This window comes from Alnus glutinosa, chromosome 12, assembly GCF_958979055.1.
Source record: "Alnus glutinosa chromosome 12, dhAlnGlut1.1, whole genome shotgun sequence".
NCBI lineage: Eukaryota > Viridiplantae > Streptophyta > Magnoliopsida > Fagales > Betulaceae > Alnus > Alnus glutinosa.
Window position 1 is genome coordinate 2,636,759 of NC_084897.1, and position 14,687 is coordinate 2,651,445.

The 14,687-nt window shown below is 37.3% G+C and overlaps 2 protein-coding genes across 2 annotated transcripts; both read left to right on the forward strand.

Annotated features, from left to right (window-relative positions):
* The first annotated feature begins 1,789 nt into the window (after nucleotides 1-1,789).
* On the forward strand, nucleotides 1,790-4,154 carry LOC133851118 (subtilisin-like protease SBT1.5). The gene has a single exon (XM_062287433.1). It carries the CDS (start codon nucleotides 1,790-1,792, stop codon nucleotides 4,142-4,144), a length of 2,355 nt encoding a protein of 784 aa, XP_062143417.1. The 3' UTR covers nucleotides 4,145-4,154.
* A 2,151-nt stretch (nucleotides 4,155-6,305) lies between these two features.
* On the forward strand, nucleotides 6,306-13,615 carry LOC133851731 (poly [ADP-ribose] polymerase 2). Its single transcript, XM_062288287.1, has 18 exons — nucleotides 6,306-6,464; nucleotides 6,536-6,812; nucleotides 7,156-7,295; nucleotides 7,447-7,528; nucleotides 8,053-8,288; nucleotides 8,797-8,923; nucleotides 9,088-9,143; nucleotides 9,482-9,555; nucleotides 9,748-9,794; nucleotides 9,947-9,996; nucleotides 10,285-10,347; nucleotides 11,143-11,223; nucleotides 11,548-11,658; nucleotides 11,821-11,896; nucleotides 12,032-12,174; nucleotides 12,434-12,507; nucleotides 12,951-13,056; nucleotides 13,171-13,615. The coding sequence occupies exons 1-18, from the start codon at nucleotides 6,381-6,383 to the stop codon at nucleotides 13,258-13,260; spliced, it is 1,917 nt and encodes a 638-aa protein (XP_062144271.1). The 5' UTR covers nucleotides 6,306-6,380; the 3' UTR covers nucleotides 13,261-13,615.
* The last annotated feature ends 1,072 nt before the right edge of the window (nucleotides 13,616-14,687 follow it).

Below are 14,687 nucleotides of genomic sequence, written 5' to 3' on the forward strand. Positions count from 1 at the left end.
CAAAGCTTTTTAATTTCCTGCAGTTAAACAGCAATTAAGGATACGCATTGATCGTGAAGGCTTTGTTTTTTTGTCAAGTATTGGGATGAATATCTTCATTTAAAATATGATAAGGTTTTTATGAAGCTTATCTACTTGAACAAGTCTCCAACAACTCATTCATCATCTGTTGGGAGAGGTAAGCACCATAGAGACTATAACAGCAATTAATGTGACATTAAGCACTCAAATTAATTAAAGCAAAATAATTAAATGAACAAGTACTAGATGACTTGACGTGCGTATATAGCACATATACTCTAATTAATCACAGGAATAATAAGAGACCAGCTAATTAATACAAGAATATTTAACCACATGCAACAAGAAGCTGCCAATTAATTAGACCATGATAACTTGATTTCCACCACGAATCAAACACTTAGCAATAGAAGAAATGGAACTCTCGTCATAATATCACATATATATCCACCTACCGAATCCACCTTCATTTAATTAGCATCGTTTTTAAAACACAATCGCATGCAGATCGATGATTCACATCCAACTATGAACCCACTGGTTTTATTCGAAAAGAGGAAAGTTTTTTTTAGAATCAAACCTGCTAAAGTAATTACCTACAACGGATTAGGATTAGCCCCTTGTGAATTAGCTAGGGTGAAAAGACGGTTGTGGTTAGTAAAATCGGATATCCACTAGCGGTTAGCAGTTATTTAATAGCCGCCGGCCAATTAGCTTTTATTTAACAGCTAATCGATCGCACTGTTAACCGCTTAAAGCTAGAAAGATTTCTTGCAAGGAGCCTGTTCGTGAGGTCGAGAATCCGGCGGAAAGAACTAATTATAATGATATATAGGGGCAATGGAGGTAGTGCGGCGGCGAGAGGGGACACTTGAGAGAGAGAGGGAGATGAGAGTTGTGTTAGGGCTATGCAGCGCGCAGAGAGAGAGTGAGAGAGAGACGTGTTTTTGTTAAGGGTTAATTTTAACCTAGATGTGAAACGACGTCGTTTTATATATAAAAATATTTATGAAAAAAAAAAATTATAAATAAATTAGCAAAGGCAGCTAACCGCCTTACCTAAAACCGTCTAATAGATGACAAAACTGTTAGAGAATATATCCAAGATTTTACGAGGGCTTCAAGTGCGACTAGAGTCGATCTAGACCATAGTTTTAACTATAGTTAGGCAATAATCTTCAACTGTAGGCTGTAATTAGGCGATATACTTCAATGACTAGATTATAAAAACAGCAACAAATTAAGAGAGATCACAGCTTAATTTATCGACCATTTGAACACAGAATCGTAGACGATGATTCACATCCAACTATCAACCATGCATGCATATATTGGTCCACTACTATAGCTGCTTGTTTTATTTACAAAAAGGAAAGTTTTTTTTGGAACCAAACCCTGCAAAAGTAACGCACTCATTTATGATAAAACCGCCACAAAGAGAGTCAGCCACTTATCTCCATTGCATGCATGCGTTCAGCCTTTTACCGTCCAGTACTTCGATCTCATTGGTTCCACTGATACGTTCACGCTGCAGTTCATGAGTACCTCTTCCTGACCCCATATAAAATATGTCTTTTTCTTTTTTATGAATAATGGACAACAGGTTTAATTGTAAAAAATCAAAATCTTAAATGTTTTATTTTATTTTATTTTTTTGTTTAAGCTTTTCGTAACCTCTATCCGGCCACTATATATATATAACACCCATGCCAGGCCGGCCGGCCACTTCACTTTAGAAAGGATCCCTAGCTCACACAATTGTTCACAAATGGGTCGCCTTTGGCCTCTTGTTTTCACGGTGCTCTTCTCATCGTTCTCATCACTCTCCATTGTTTTCTGCAAAACCAACGTCCAAACCACCCAAACCTTCATTGTCCGTGTCCAAAATGACCTTAAACCTTCACACTACTCCAACATCAAAGCCTGGTACAAGTCTACCCTTACAAGCCTCAATTCTACGAACATTGCCCAAACACAAGACAGCCATGACCAGCTGCTCCACGTTTACAGCACTGTCTTTCACGGCTTCTCAGCAAGACTCTCCCCTCAACAAGCTGAGGAGCTCATAAACCGCCCGGAAATTCTCGCCGTGTTCCCGGACAGGCTTCTCCGAATCCAAACGACACGCACACCTCAATTCTTGGGCCTCGGGACCGGCACCGGTGCAAATAGTATTCTTAATGACTCCGATTCAGGTTCCAACGTCATCATCGGCGTACTCGACACGGGTATCTGGCCCGAGCGGCTTAACTTCCATGACCATAACCTCGGACCCGTACCTTCTCGCTGGAGAGGTAAATGCGCTGGTGGTGAAAAATTCCCCAAAACCCTTTGCAACAAAAAGCTCATTGGCGCACGGTACTTCGCCAAAGGATACCAAGCCCAGTACGCCAAAGACGAAGAGACCGAGCTCATCAACTCAGCCCGAGACACAGCCGGCCATGGCACCCACACTGCGTCCACAGCCGCAGGACGACAGGTCAACCACGCGTCGTTTTTCGGCTTCGCCCATGGGGTTGCCACAGGCGTTGCACCCAAAGCGAGAATCGCCGTGTACAAGGTCTGCGGAGCCCAAGGATGTGCGACCTCTGATATTCTCGACGGCATCGACTCCGCCGTAGAAGACGGCGTCGATATAATATCTGCCTCCTTAGGCGGCCGCCCTATGCCATACTATCGGGACCCAATAGCCATAGGGTCGTTTGGTGCAATAGAGAAAGGAATTCTCTTTTCCGCTTCGGCTGGTAATTCGGGTCCCGACTCTAAGACCACCATAAACTTGGCACCTTGGATCACCACTGTTGGTGCGAGCACTATTGATAGGAAATTCCCCGCAGATCTAGTGCTCGAGGATGGTCGCGTCATCACCGGATCATCGCTCTTCCAAGGTCGACCAGCGCGGCCCAAGGATAAATATGTGCCGTTGGTTTACGCGGGAAATGTTACAGTAAAGGGTCTAGACGGTGCTTCCGCTGCTGATTGCTTGCCCAATACCTTGGATGCGGATTTGGTACGTGGCAAAATCGTGGTGTGTGATCGAGGCGGAGGGTCACGTGTCGAAAAATCAGTGGTGGTGAAGGAGGCTGGTGGGATCGGGGTTGTCGTTGCCAACGTGGAAGATTTAGGAGAGGGTTTACTCGCGGATGCATATTTGAATCCTGGCCTAGCAATCACTAAATCAGCGCGCAGCACCGTGCTCGAGTACATAAGCTCCTCTAAGAACCCACGGGCTACCTTGCGTTTTAGTGGGAACACCAAAGTGGGAGTCGGACCAGCACCTGCGATTGCTTGTTTCTCATCCCGTGGGCCCAACGTAATATCTCCCCACGTGTTAAAGCCTGATTTGGTTGCGCCAGGTGTCAACATCTTAGCGGCATGGCCTGATGGTATACCGCCATCGGAGTTATCTGCTGATCGGAGGCGCACAGCGTTTAACATAATCTCCGGCACTTCCATGTCTTGCCCGCACGTGTCAGGCGTGGCGGCTTTGTTGAAGGGGGCCCATCCAAACTGGTCCCCGGCGATGATCAAATCGGCCATGATGACCACGGCTTACACACACGATAAAGATGGCAAGGTTTTGCGAGATGAGAAAGATTTGAACGTGTCCAATGCATTTGGTATGGGTGCTGGACACGTGGATCCTGAGAAAGCCGTTGATCCGGGCTTGGTTTATGATATCACAGTGGATGATTACTTGCATTTTCTTTGTGCGTCCGGTTACAACAGCAAAGAAATTAAAGTTATATCAAGGAGGCGAGTGCATTGCAGCGGGACCCAACAACGTAACTTGTGGGACCTGAACTATCCTGCAATTGTAGTATTTCTTGGCGCATCAGCACCGTCCAAATCTGAGGTTGTGGTTAAAAGAGCAGTCACACATGTTAGCAATGGTGCATCAACATACACAGTAAAAATCACGAATCCAAAAGGTGCTATCGTGACCGTCGATCATGGGAAAATGGTGTTCACGCAGAAGGGTCAAACGCAGACCTACAGGGTGCGGATTTTGGCCGAGAAGGTGGGATTGCCCCTTGACGGTAACCTGAGTGAATTTGGGGATCTGACGTGGACTGATGGAAAGCACCACGTCACTTCACCCATTGTGGTGAGATGGTCTTAATACCATTATCAAAAAAAGCAAATAAGATTAGCATACTTGGAACATGATCTATATATGAATTCTAGCTTTTATATGAAACAAGATGATTTACAATGCATGGTTATGTTACAGTGAATCTTTTGAATTGATAATTAGCTTCAATGGGTTTGTTTTGGTATGGATATATTTCAACTTTTTGGCTGAATTTTGTGTTTGATTGATACCGGTTGAAATATATGTTTTTTTTTTTTTTTTAATTATTTATTTATAACAATTACTTTTTGGTTTAAGGCTTTTCCCTCTATACTCTATAGTGTATGAAAATAAAGTTTTTTTTTTAAATTAAATTGAAGGAAATACTTTCAATTCAGGTCCGCTTAGATTTATAATTTTAAAAAGTGCAATGTCTGATTTGAAAATGCTATTTTTAAAACCCCATTAAACGTTTGGTAAAATCACAATTTGGCCTTTAAAATCTTATATTAACCTTTAAAATTTTACGTTTTTCAAAAAAAAAACAAAAAACCATTTGCCTGCGATTTGAAAAATCAGTTTTATGCATTTTCAAATCGCAATTTTTTAAAAACGCAATTTTCAAACGATTTATTTTCTGTAATTTAGTTTAAAAATTTATTTTTTTTATCAATAAAATCACAATTTCAAACACACTTTCAAATCTATTAAACTGCTAATTAACTCGCTCCCAAGTAAAAGAGTTATATCACACTTGTTTTGAGCTGTGTATTGAACACCCTTGGAAATCTTCGCGGCTTTTGTTTTTGTTTTATTTTTTTGGGTTAAAGTTGGTGAAAAAGAGTTATTGAGCTTAGTTTGATTTTTATTGTTTTGAAAGATGAAAAGTTAGAAGGTTTTTAATATTGTTATCATGCGCTAGGTATGAGCATTCTAGCTTAAGGGTTAAGTTAAGTTACGAATAATAATAATAATAGAAAAAGAAAAAGAAAAAGAAAAGCATGTGACAAAAGAAAACTTGAAAGCTTGCTTTCCACACAAATTATAGACTGCAAAAAGAAGAATGGCACGCTTTTAGAATCGCATCCAAAATATCAACGCTTTCATGCACAGAAGGGAATTATTTCACTAATTAACGAAAAGGCCAACACAAAAAGACAGCCAGCACCTTACCTATCGCCATTGCATGCATGCGTCAGTCTTTTTGGTACATTTGGGTTTTCATTTTTTTTATATCTTAATTTAATTATAATTTAATGTGCAAATTTTAATACAAATAAAATTAAAAAAATATGTTTTTGATAGTTTGACATTCGAAAATAAAATTATAAAAAAATGAAATAAAACCTGATTTATTTTTTAAAGAGTGAGATAAAATATTATTCTGTTTTTGTTCCCAAACATACAAGCGTTACTTTTATGCATAATTCGATTGAAAATATTTGATTTAATTCTCTCTCTCTCTCTCTATATATATATATATATATATTTGTTTATCTTTGTATAAGAGACATACAAATTTACTATTGAATATGCACGTACGACCTACATGTGTGTCATTATTATATTGGTTTAACGTGGCACATTGGCGAAATCTGTCAAGTGTTTTAATAGAATTTGATTGCACGGACTAAATTATTATTTTAGTCTACTTAGAGACCTTTGAATTATTTTTTTATATCGTAAGGAGCGATTTGTAAATTAGGCCAATTATAAGGACTGATTTTACATTTTTTCCTATTTTATATGGAATGACTAAATTAATTAACTCTTGAATAAGGTCGAGCTCGCTCGAAAAATAAATAAACAGAGACTGAACATATTATCTAGTTCAGTAATAAATTCATACTTTGCTCACATTTATTAAAAAAAATAAAAAATAAAATGAATCTTAATATTTAATACTCGGCTCGACTCAACTCAATTACAACCCTCCGAATCCAAGGAGTTCAGGTCGACTTACAACCCCCGGATCAGTGATCACCCTCGAAAGGATGGTCAACCATCCAAGGATCCTGGGGTAGGTCACCTCAAGGGTGATCCGACCCTCCATTTACTTATTATTATTTTTTTTTTTAAAGCTTACATGACAATCTTTGAAATTACATGATTTTTCATGACTAAATTAATATTGTTCATTTTTTGAATAAACTGTGAATTGGGCTCTCGTTCAAATAAAGGTCCCAAGCCCGCGTCAAGTCTATCGTGCTGCGCACTCTTCTCGACTTCTTTATAGTGTCCCACCACTCTCTACAAGCTTTCGAACACCTCTCCCTGTGTAAAAATGGCAGGCAAGCTCAAAGTAGAAGAGCTCCGAACCGAACTCGCCCAACGCGGACTCAGCACAACCGGAACCAAGCCCTCCCTGGTCTTACCCCGCTCTCCCCCTTACACACTCATATTTACACAATTCTTATCTTATGGTCGATTTTCTCACAGGTCCGAAGACTCGAAACCGCTCTGCGCAAAGAAAACAAGGAGCGAGCAACGGTTACAGACGATGGTGATGCTTCGGAAAATAAGAAGAGAGGGAGGGACTCAGAAAATGGGGGTTCCCAGAAAATCAAGGCCGTCGAGGAGTTTCGAGGGATGGGGATTCGGCAATTGCGCGAACAAGCAGCTCTTCGAGGCGTTTCATCAACTGGGTCCAAGAAAGAGCTTCTAGAAAGGCTCGGTGAAGATTCAAAAGACCAGGATTTAGAGGAAATTCCTGAAGGTATGGAGGAAAGTTTGAACCTTTTTTATGTAATAAGTTTTTTCTGCTGTGTTTGATTGCTGAGAAAATTTAGGAAATGTAGAAACCATCAAATACTCAAATGGATTTACGAGTTTATTGATTCGTACAGAGTTATGTATGTGGAATTCAAGAAAAACCAACTTAATTTTAATCTAGCTTATTTGAGGTGATTTCAGAATTCTGTGGAGACGGGTACAATGTGGAGCAAAGACAATTTGCATTGCTTTCCAATTGTTTTTCACTGAAAGAAATGGAAGTTTTCTTTTTGTGCTTTTGGGGTTCTGATTGAGTTGGGGAGTTTATTGGTATGTTGTGGTTTCAGCTAATGAAAAAGAAAATGAAAGCGAGAAGGAAAAGGAGAAGGAGAAGGAGAAGATCGTAACCACAACTAAAAAGGGTGCAGCGGTACTGGATCAATGGCTTCCGGATCACATAAAGGCTCACTACCATGTTTTACAACTGGTAAGTGTAACAGTTACTATAGTAGCGCGTAGCGAATGAGTGGAATTTTTGTACAGTAGAATGTAATCAATATCGGTAGAATTTGTTCGGGTGTTCTTTTTTGCTTTGCGGGGTTCTGAATTCAGACAGACGGTGGCTTTTTATGATGCAGGGTGATGAAATATATGATGCCATGATGAACCAGACGAATGTTGGAGATAACAATAACAAATTTTTTGTGACTCAAGCTCTTGGTTAGCTCTCAAGTCCTTTAGAAAATTTTGGTTACTCTAATATGTTCTGATTAATTCATTGTTAAGCATTAATTTGTGTTGGCTAAGAATTTATGGCAATAGTGATGCTTTATTGCTGTGTTTGATTGATAAACAATAAATAGTTCTAGTTGATTCAATACCTAGGTTATTTCTCATTTTCTTTGATTACTCCCTATAGCCACTCTTCTCCAAACTAGAGAGGGTTTTGAACAGATAAATTCGGGTCACTTGGCGCCCATGTTGCCAACCACTAATAGTTATGGACTTGGGGGTGGAGATTTAAGATTCATTTCGTCAAGTTTCTTATGATAACAATGTCAGTTGTTATTTTAGTAAAACAAAAAGCAGGCTCAATTTCCGTTTTACCTGGCTTTAGCACTCCCTTTGCAGACAATCTCATATGCTTCTCAGTTCTCAGAGTCATCACGATATATACCAATGTTTGGTGTGTTGCACTAAGTTCTTCTGAACTTTTACTGATATTATTACAAATTTATTTGCAGAATCTGATGATGGTGGTACATTCATGGTTTACAATAGGTGGGGGAGAGTAGGAATAAAGGGTCAAGACAAGATACACGGTCCTTACACATCACGAGACAGTGCAATCCAGGAGTTTGAACATAAGTTCTTTGCCAAGACCAAGAACCATTGGTCCAATCGTAAAGAGTTCACTTGCCATCCAAAGAGCTATACTTGGTTGGAAATGGATTATAGTGAGAAGGAAAAAGAATTAGATGTGAGTTGTCCTATTCTAAGATTACAATGTTCCCTGCTTAAGTTGCTGAATGCTTGAGGTCAATGCCATTTTTCTTTTAGAAATGACTAAAACCCCTATTCAGCCCCCTGCGGTGAAAAAAGCAAAAGGGAGTTAACCTTACTGATTTCTGTTCTCATATATGAAATAAATTTCAATCTTGGCTTTCACATGCCTTGGTGATGATGGGTGTCTCATTGAGTAAAGGTGTTATGTGGGGGTGGGGATGTTAAGCAGCATCCATATATGTATTTTTTAACACTATTTTTTTAACATTATTAGTTCTCTACAGGACTTTGTAGTGAAGTTCAAGAGTGAGAGGTTGGGGGTTTGGCCTTGTGGATAGGGGCTGGGGGAAGTTGTTGGATTTGAGGGAGTGTTATCCCTACTGCCAATCCCATATTGCTGTTTGACCAAAAAAAAAAAAAAAAAAAAAAAAGGAAAAGAAAGAATATTTTCCATGCTATTATATACTTTATAATCATTGCAGGTCAAAGAGAAGCCTGACTTTGCTTTAGGAATTCAACCTCGTGAAACACAACTTGAGCCACGCATTGCAAAATTTATATCTCTGATCTGCAATGTCAGCATGATGAAACAGCAAATGATGGAAATAGGTTAGATGATCAATCATTCACTTTATACAGGATATCATGCATATCACAATAATGCAAAAGCAGTGAATTCATTTAAAGTTGTAATATTTTATTGATATGCTAATGAATTCTCTTTTATAGTACTACCAAGATTTGATTTGTTATGTTTTGTATCCTCAATTCAGGATACAATGCTGATAAATTGCCACTTGGCAAGCTAAGCAAATCAACAATTTTGAAGGTAAGTCTTATTTGACTTATGCTTGGAAGTTTCCTTTTGTTTATATACGAGTTAGACATAAATTTATAATAGAATATATTAGTTATTATGTGCTTGAGAAATAGAAATATTTCATTACATCCAGGGCATACTTAAAGGCATATACACTAAGAAGGATATCATGAAGATTTGCTGGACTTTTCATTGATTAATCATCATAAAATCAACTAAAAACTTTAAAAGGGTTGGGCACAGTTCTTCTTCCTGCACTTTTTAATGCTGCAGCTTTAAGTTGTGTTATAACTTATATTTTGTCTTCTTTCTCACTCCACAAACTAATTCTCTTTGGTGATGTCTAGGGCTATGATGTCCTGAAGAGGATTGCTGATGTGATTGGCCAGTCTGATAGGAGAAAACTTGAACGATTGACTGGGTAAGTCCTTTTGCTAGAGATCTTTTATAGTATATTTTTCAAGTGCTTGACTAAATTAGCTTTGCATTTCAAACTGCATGCCTGACATTTGTTTATCGTGTGGGTTTGTTTTCTTTTTTATTGGGTTTGGTGTGAAATCAAGAATTCTAGCTTCAAGACGTTGTACCATTTTTAATATATTGTTTCTTGCAGAGAATTCTACACTGTTATTCCCCATGACTTTGGCTTTAAAAAAATGCGTAAGTCCTCTCTCTCTCTCTCTCTCTCTCTCTCTCTCTCTCTCTCTCTCCACCATACCCTGAAAATATTAAGGATATGGCGTCTGGTGGTTTTCTATTTCCTGTTCTTGAAAATGGCACCTAATTTAATGTGGAAGTATAAATAATGGCAGGTGAATTTGTAATTGACTCTCCTCAGAAGTTGAAAAGCAAGTTGGAAATGGTAATTCTTTTTCATTTTTGATTTAACATGTCCATATTGTTGCCGTTAACTTCATTTTCTTCTCTTCTGGGGTGCGCAGTGGGTGGAAGCCTACGTTGGGGTTTAGTTATTTTCTTGACAACTTCAGTACCCTATCTTTAAGAAAATTACATGGATATCATACAATGTCTTTGTACAAACCCCCTCCTTCAGCCTATCTCTGAGATTCTATTTGTATGTGGAAATTTACTAAGCTGCTATAGATTCTGAGAGGTACTCATTTAATGAACTTGTTGCATCTAATTGAAGGTAGAAGCGTTAGCTGAAATTGAGGTTGCGACGAAGTTATTGAAGGATGATGTTGGGGTAGAGGTATCACTTGTCTCTTTTTTCTTTATTGACTGGCTGTGTATCTAGAAAGTTTCTGAAGTCATATCTGCATGTTTTTAAGAAGCCATTCTAATATTCGTAAAGAGCAATTGCTCCTACTTATTATTTCACCCCATTCCATTTAAGACATTGGAGCATTTTTGTTCCATAAAAGTTGAGACTTCCAAGTTTAAAATGCACCATTGAATGTCCAACTTCGTTGTCTGTGTAAGCATTTTCTATTATTTTCTGTAGTTGTTTTGTTGGTTGCAGCAATTCAAAGTAGGTTTGTCTTTTCAACGTCTCAAATTATTAGTTGATTGAGAATAGTGATATTAACCTTTTTAGAAATAGCAATTCACGATCAAATAATTTGTTACTGTTGACTTTTCATTTGGACTGAAGTACGTAAATGATTTATGCATGAACGGCTCTCTTTCTCTCTCATATATATATATGCATGTGTGTGTGCGCATGTTTTCTAAAATTTAGCTACATTCTAACAATTTTCATTATTCCATTTCCAAGATATTCTATTTCTGTTGCTTCTTTTTTCTCTTTTATATCAAGGAAAAATATCACATCCTTTAAGGAGTACTAATATATTGATTACTTTGCAGTCAACTAAGTTTTTGAAGTGATCAATATGTGGCATTAAATAAACTTTTACCTCTTTTCAATCAAAGTTTTTTCTTTTTGTTATGTCAGTATTATACTATTGGATACCTACAACTTTACATATTGTAGATCATAGTGAGGTGCCTAATTAACTAATTTACGTTTCTGCCATCATTGTAGGGTGACCCTTTGTATTCTCATTACCAACGCCTTCATTGTGAGCTGACATCGGTTGAAGTTGATTCTGAGGAATTCTCTCTGGTAATCATTGGTTATATAGCCTCAGAAGTTTGAATAGTAAAACCTATAACCTATTTATCAATTGAAAAAAAAAATAAAGGATAGAAAAGGAAACTTCTATTTATGTCTTTATTTATCTGGTGACCTCACGACCGCGGGGGGGGGGGGGGGGGGGGGGGTTGTTTTCCTTAGACCTTTAATACTGGTCTTGGAAGAATGGCCCAAAAATATAATACACAGCTAAAGTATAATAAACAGCTAAATATAGCCATGAGTTGATTTATTAGCAGGAAACTTTGTTATCTAATTCTGATACATATTTTTTGTTACTCCATGTGTCATCAGATTGCAAAATATATGCAGAACACTCATGCAAAAACACATTCAAACTACAATGTGGATATTGTTCAAATATTCAGGGTATCAAGAAAGATGGAAGCTGAACACTTCAAAAAGGTGACAATGCATTATCTGTAAACATAAAAAGCGCTTCTCATAAAATGTTTCTTATGTTGCAGACATTAGAAACTTTTGATTTGTTTCATTAAGTTCTGATATGTCCTTAATATGTGTTAGCATTTTAAGCCTAATTTAACTGCCAGTTACTCCTGCAAGCAGTTTTCCTCCGTGAAAAATAGGATGCTCTTATGGCATGGTTCTCGGCTCACGAACTGGACTGGCATTTTATCCCAAGGTCATTCTTTTTCTCATATGATTCGTGTTGTAGTAACAAATGTGTGCCTGCTTGCACACTCGTGTTGTATTATGAAATTTTCCATCAATAACTGCAAAAAATCTAAGCCTAACTTGTATAATGACAAACCATCAGGTTTGCGCATAGCTCCACCTGAAGCGCCTGTAACAGGTTACATGTTCGGGAAGGGGGTTTACTTTGCTGATATGTTCTCCAAAAGTGCAAATTATTGCTATTCTACTCATGCTGCTAAGGCTGGCGTGCTGCTTTTGTGTGAGGTTGTCTTTTTGTCCTGTAGAAACATTATTACTATATTAAAAGACCTGGGGGTGTTTGGGTGGAACACAGCCATATCTCCAAGTGTTAGACTTAATATATATTGCAGTAATATGCATGTGTTCCATTTGTCTGGAATGTATGTTTTTTTCTTAGTTGGTCTATTCTTCCCGGATTATTCTTGTTGGAGTAACATCCTCTTTTCAGATCCATACAACTATTTAATGTTCTCATATTACTGTTTAACTGTATACTTTTCAGGTAGCACTGGGTGACATGGCAGAGCTTTCAGATGCAAAATATGATGCTGATAAGTTGCCAGAGGGGAAGTTAAGGTTTGTTTCTCTATTTGTTTTCAAAACACTGGAATCATGCCAATCTGCCTTTGCTCTGACAAAGTGGAATTGCTTAATTCAATGGTTGAATTATGAAGATGTCCTCGTATTATTGCTAATGCTTAAACTGAATAAATGGTGAAATTCATTTCTCATCAATCAACCCATTGCAGCTGATGTTCCATACATGCTTTTAAAGTTCAGTACACAATAGACTTATCCAAATTTACCTTCACACTTGGGTTCTTGGTTTGCTCTCTAGATGAATTTCCATAACCTGAAACCTTTGAAATTTGCAATTTTTGAAGTAACATTTGGGACCAATGTCACCCTTGATAAATACTAGTTTTGATATCTTTTGCAAACTGAAACAGCACTTGTAAGGTCAAGACTATCGTATTGAAGGCTTTTAAGTCAATGAGGTTTAAAACTTGATTTTGCAGCACAAAAGGTGTAGGAAGTACTGCACCAGATCTCACAGAAGCTCAGGAACTTGAGAATGGTGTTCTTGTTCCCCTAGGAAAACCTAAAGTGCAACCGGGGCCTAAGGTACAATTATTTTTTTCCCTTTTTCTGGTGACTGGATTACCTTTTGTGAATGGCACTTTAATTATAAGGATAGATAGCTTATATTGTAGTATCTCCTTTAAATGCTTCTTGCAGGGTGCTTTATTGTACAACGAGTACATAGTTTACAATGTGGAGCAGATTAGGATGCGCTATGTTGTTCAAGTGGATTTCAATTTCAAGTGATGAAACACAATTCCATGTTTTTTTTTTTTATGATTTGCTAGCTAGGTTTTATATCTATCTTTCCCTGTTCACCAGTTGTCCAGCAGTAATGCTTTAATCATGTATATTCGGAAAGAGGTTACTTTTTTTCTTTTGCCCTCTTTAGTGAACAAAAAGAAAGTTGCTATCACGAGCACTTGAAAAGAAGTGATTTTCAGCTTGTACAAATGTACGTTGTAAATGTGCCATATATGACGTGATTTTCAGCTTGGAAGTTTCTGTGGGACAGAAGAAAGTTGAAGAGAGCTGTTAGGGTATTACACTTTTTACTAGACATGGTAGTCTAGGTATTGCTTATCACGTCAGCTTCTAAACAATTAAATTTACCTGTCAAATTTTATTGCTTGATTTTTTCACCTACATGGCACGACGTGGCACTCATGCAAAATATTTCGTGAGTTTTTAAGGGTTGTAGTAAAAGTTGTAACACCTCCAATATTTTCCAAAATTGATACACAATTCATGGGTGGTTATATAATCCTTAAGTTTTGAAGGAATTTTTTATCCGTTAGATAAAAAAGTTTAGAAGGTATTTTTTGCTTTATGGTTGAAAAATTGTTGTGCAGTGACATAATGCTGAAAGTAATTTTGAGTGCTTTGTGAGTTTTTTTGTCCTCGTTTGATAATGCTTTTTGGAAAATTGTTTCCTTTTTTTTAGCACAATTCCAAACATAAAACACTCACAAATTATTCAAAATTATTTTCATCTTTTCTCAACCAAAAAGCATCATCTAAAATGTTTTATCAAACAATCTAGTGAAAGGAGTTGTTTGTTAATGCTAGACCCAAAAAAAAAAATTGTCAAAACGAGGCTCACCTCAGATGAAACTACAAAATCAGTCATATCTTACAGTTTTTCTTTAGCAAACTGTCCAGATGCCAGCATGATGATGATACACCCTAAATTTTTGGGCTTTGGGAAGTAACTCAGGCACATAAAAGGTTTTAAATGAATTATGAGGAGTACTCAAACGTAGGAAATTCGTCCTAATTTTATGGTAAAATTTCTGCTTTTATCTTCAAGTTGGCCAGATCAAATTTCTTCATGTCAGTTCTCAAATCTAATATTTACATTTTCTTGAACAAGTTATCTACAAAACTACAAACACCAGCATACAAGTAAGACTGTAAAATGATTAACAGGGCATTTTTTGGAAAGTGTTTTTAGTTTTTTATTTGAAAATAACATTTTGATGTGATGTAAAGGTGAGAAGTATTTTTTGATGGGCTTCATATGTGAGAAAATATTTTCTATGGGGGTACATTTGCTAATTTTGAGAAAAAAAAAAAAAAAAAAACACAAACAGATATAATAGCAATTTTATTCAATTACTAATAGACTGAATTTTCAACGTACAAACTATAGATTATTTACCAGATGAAAAAGA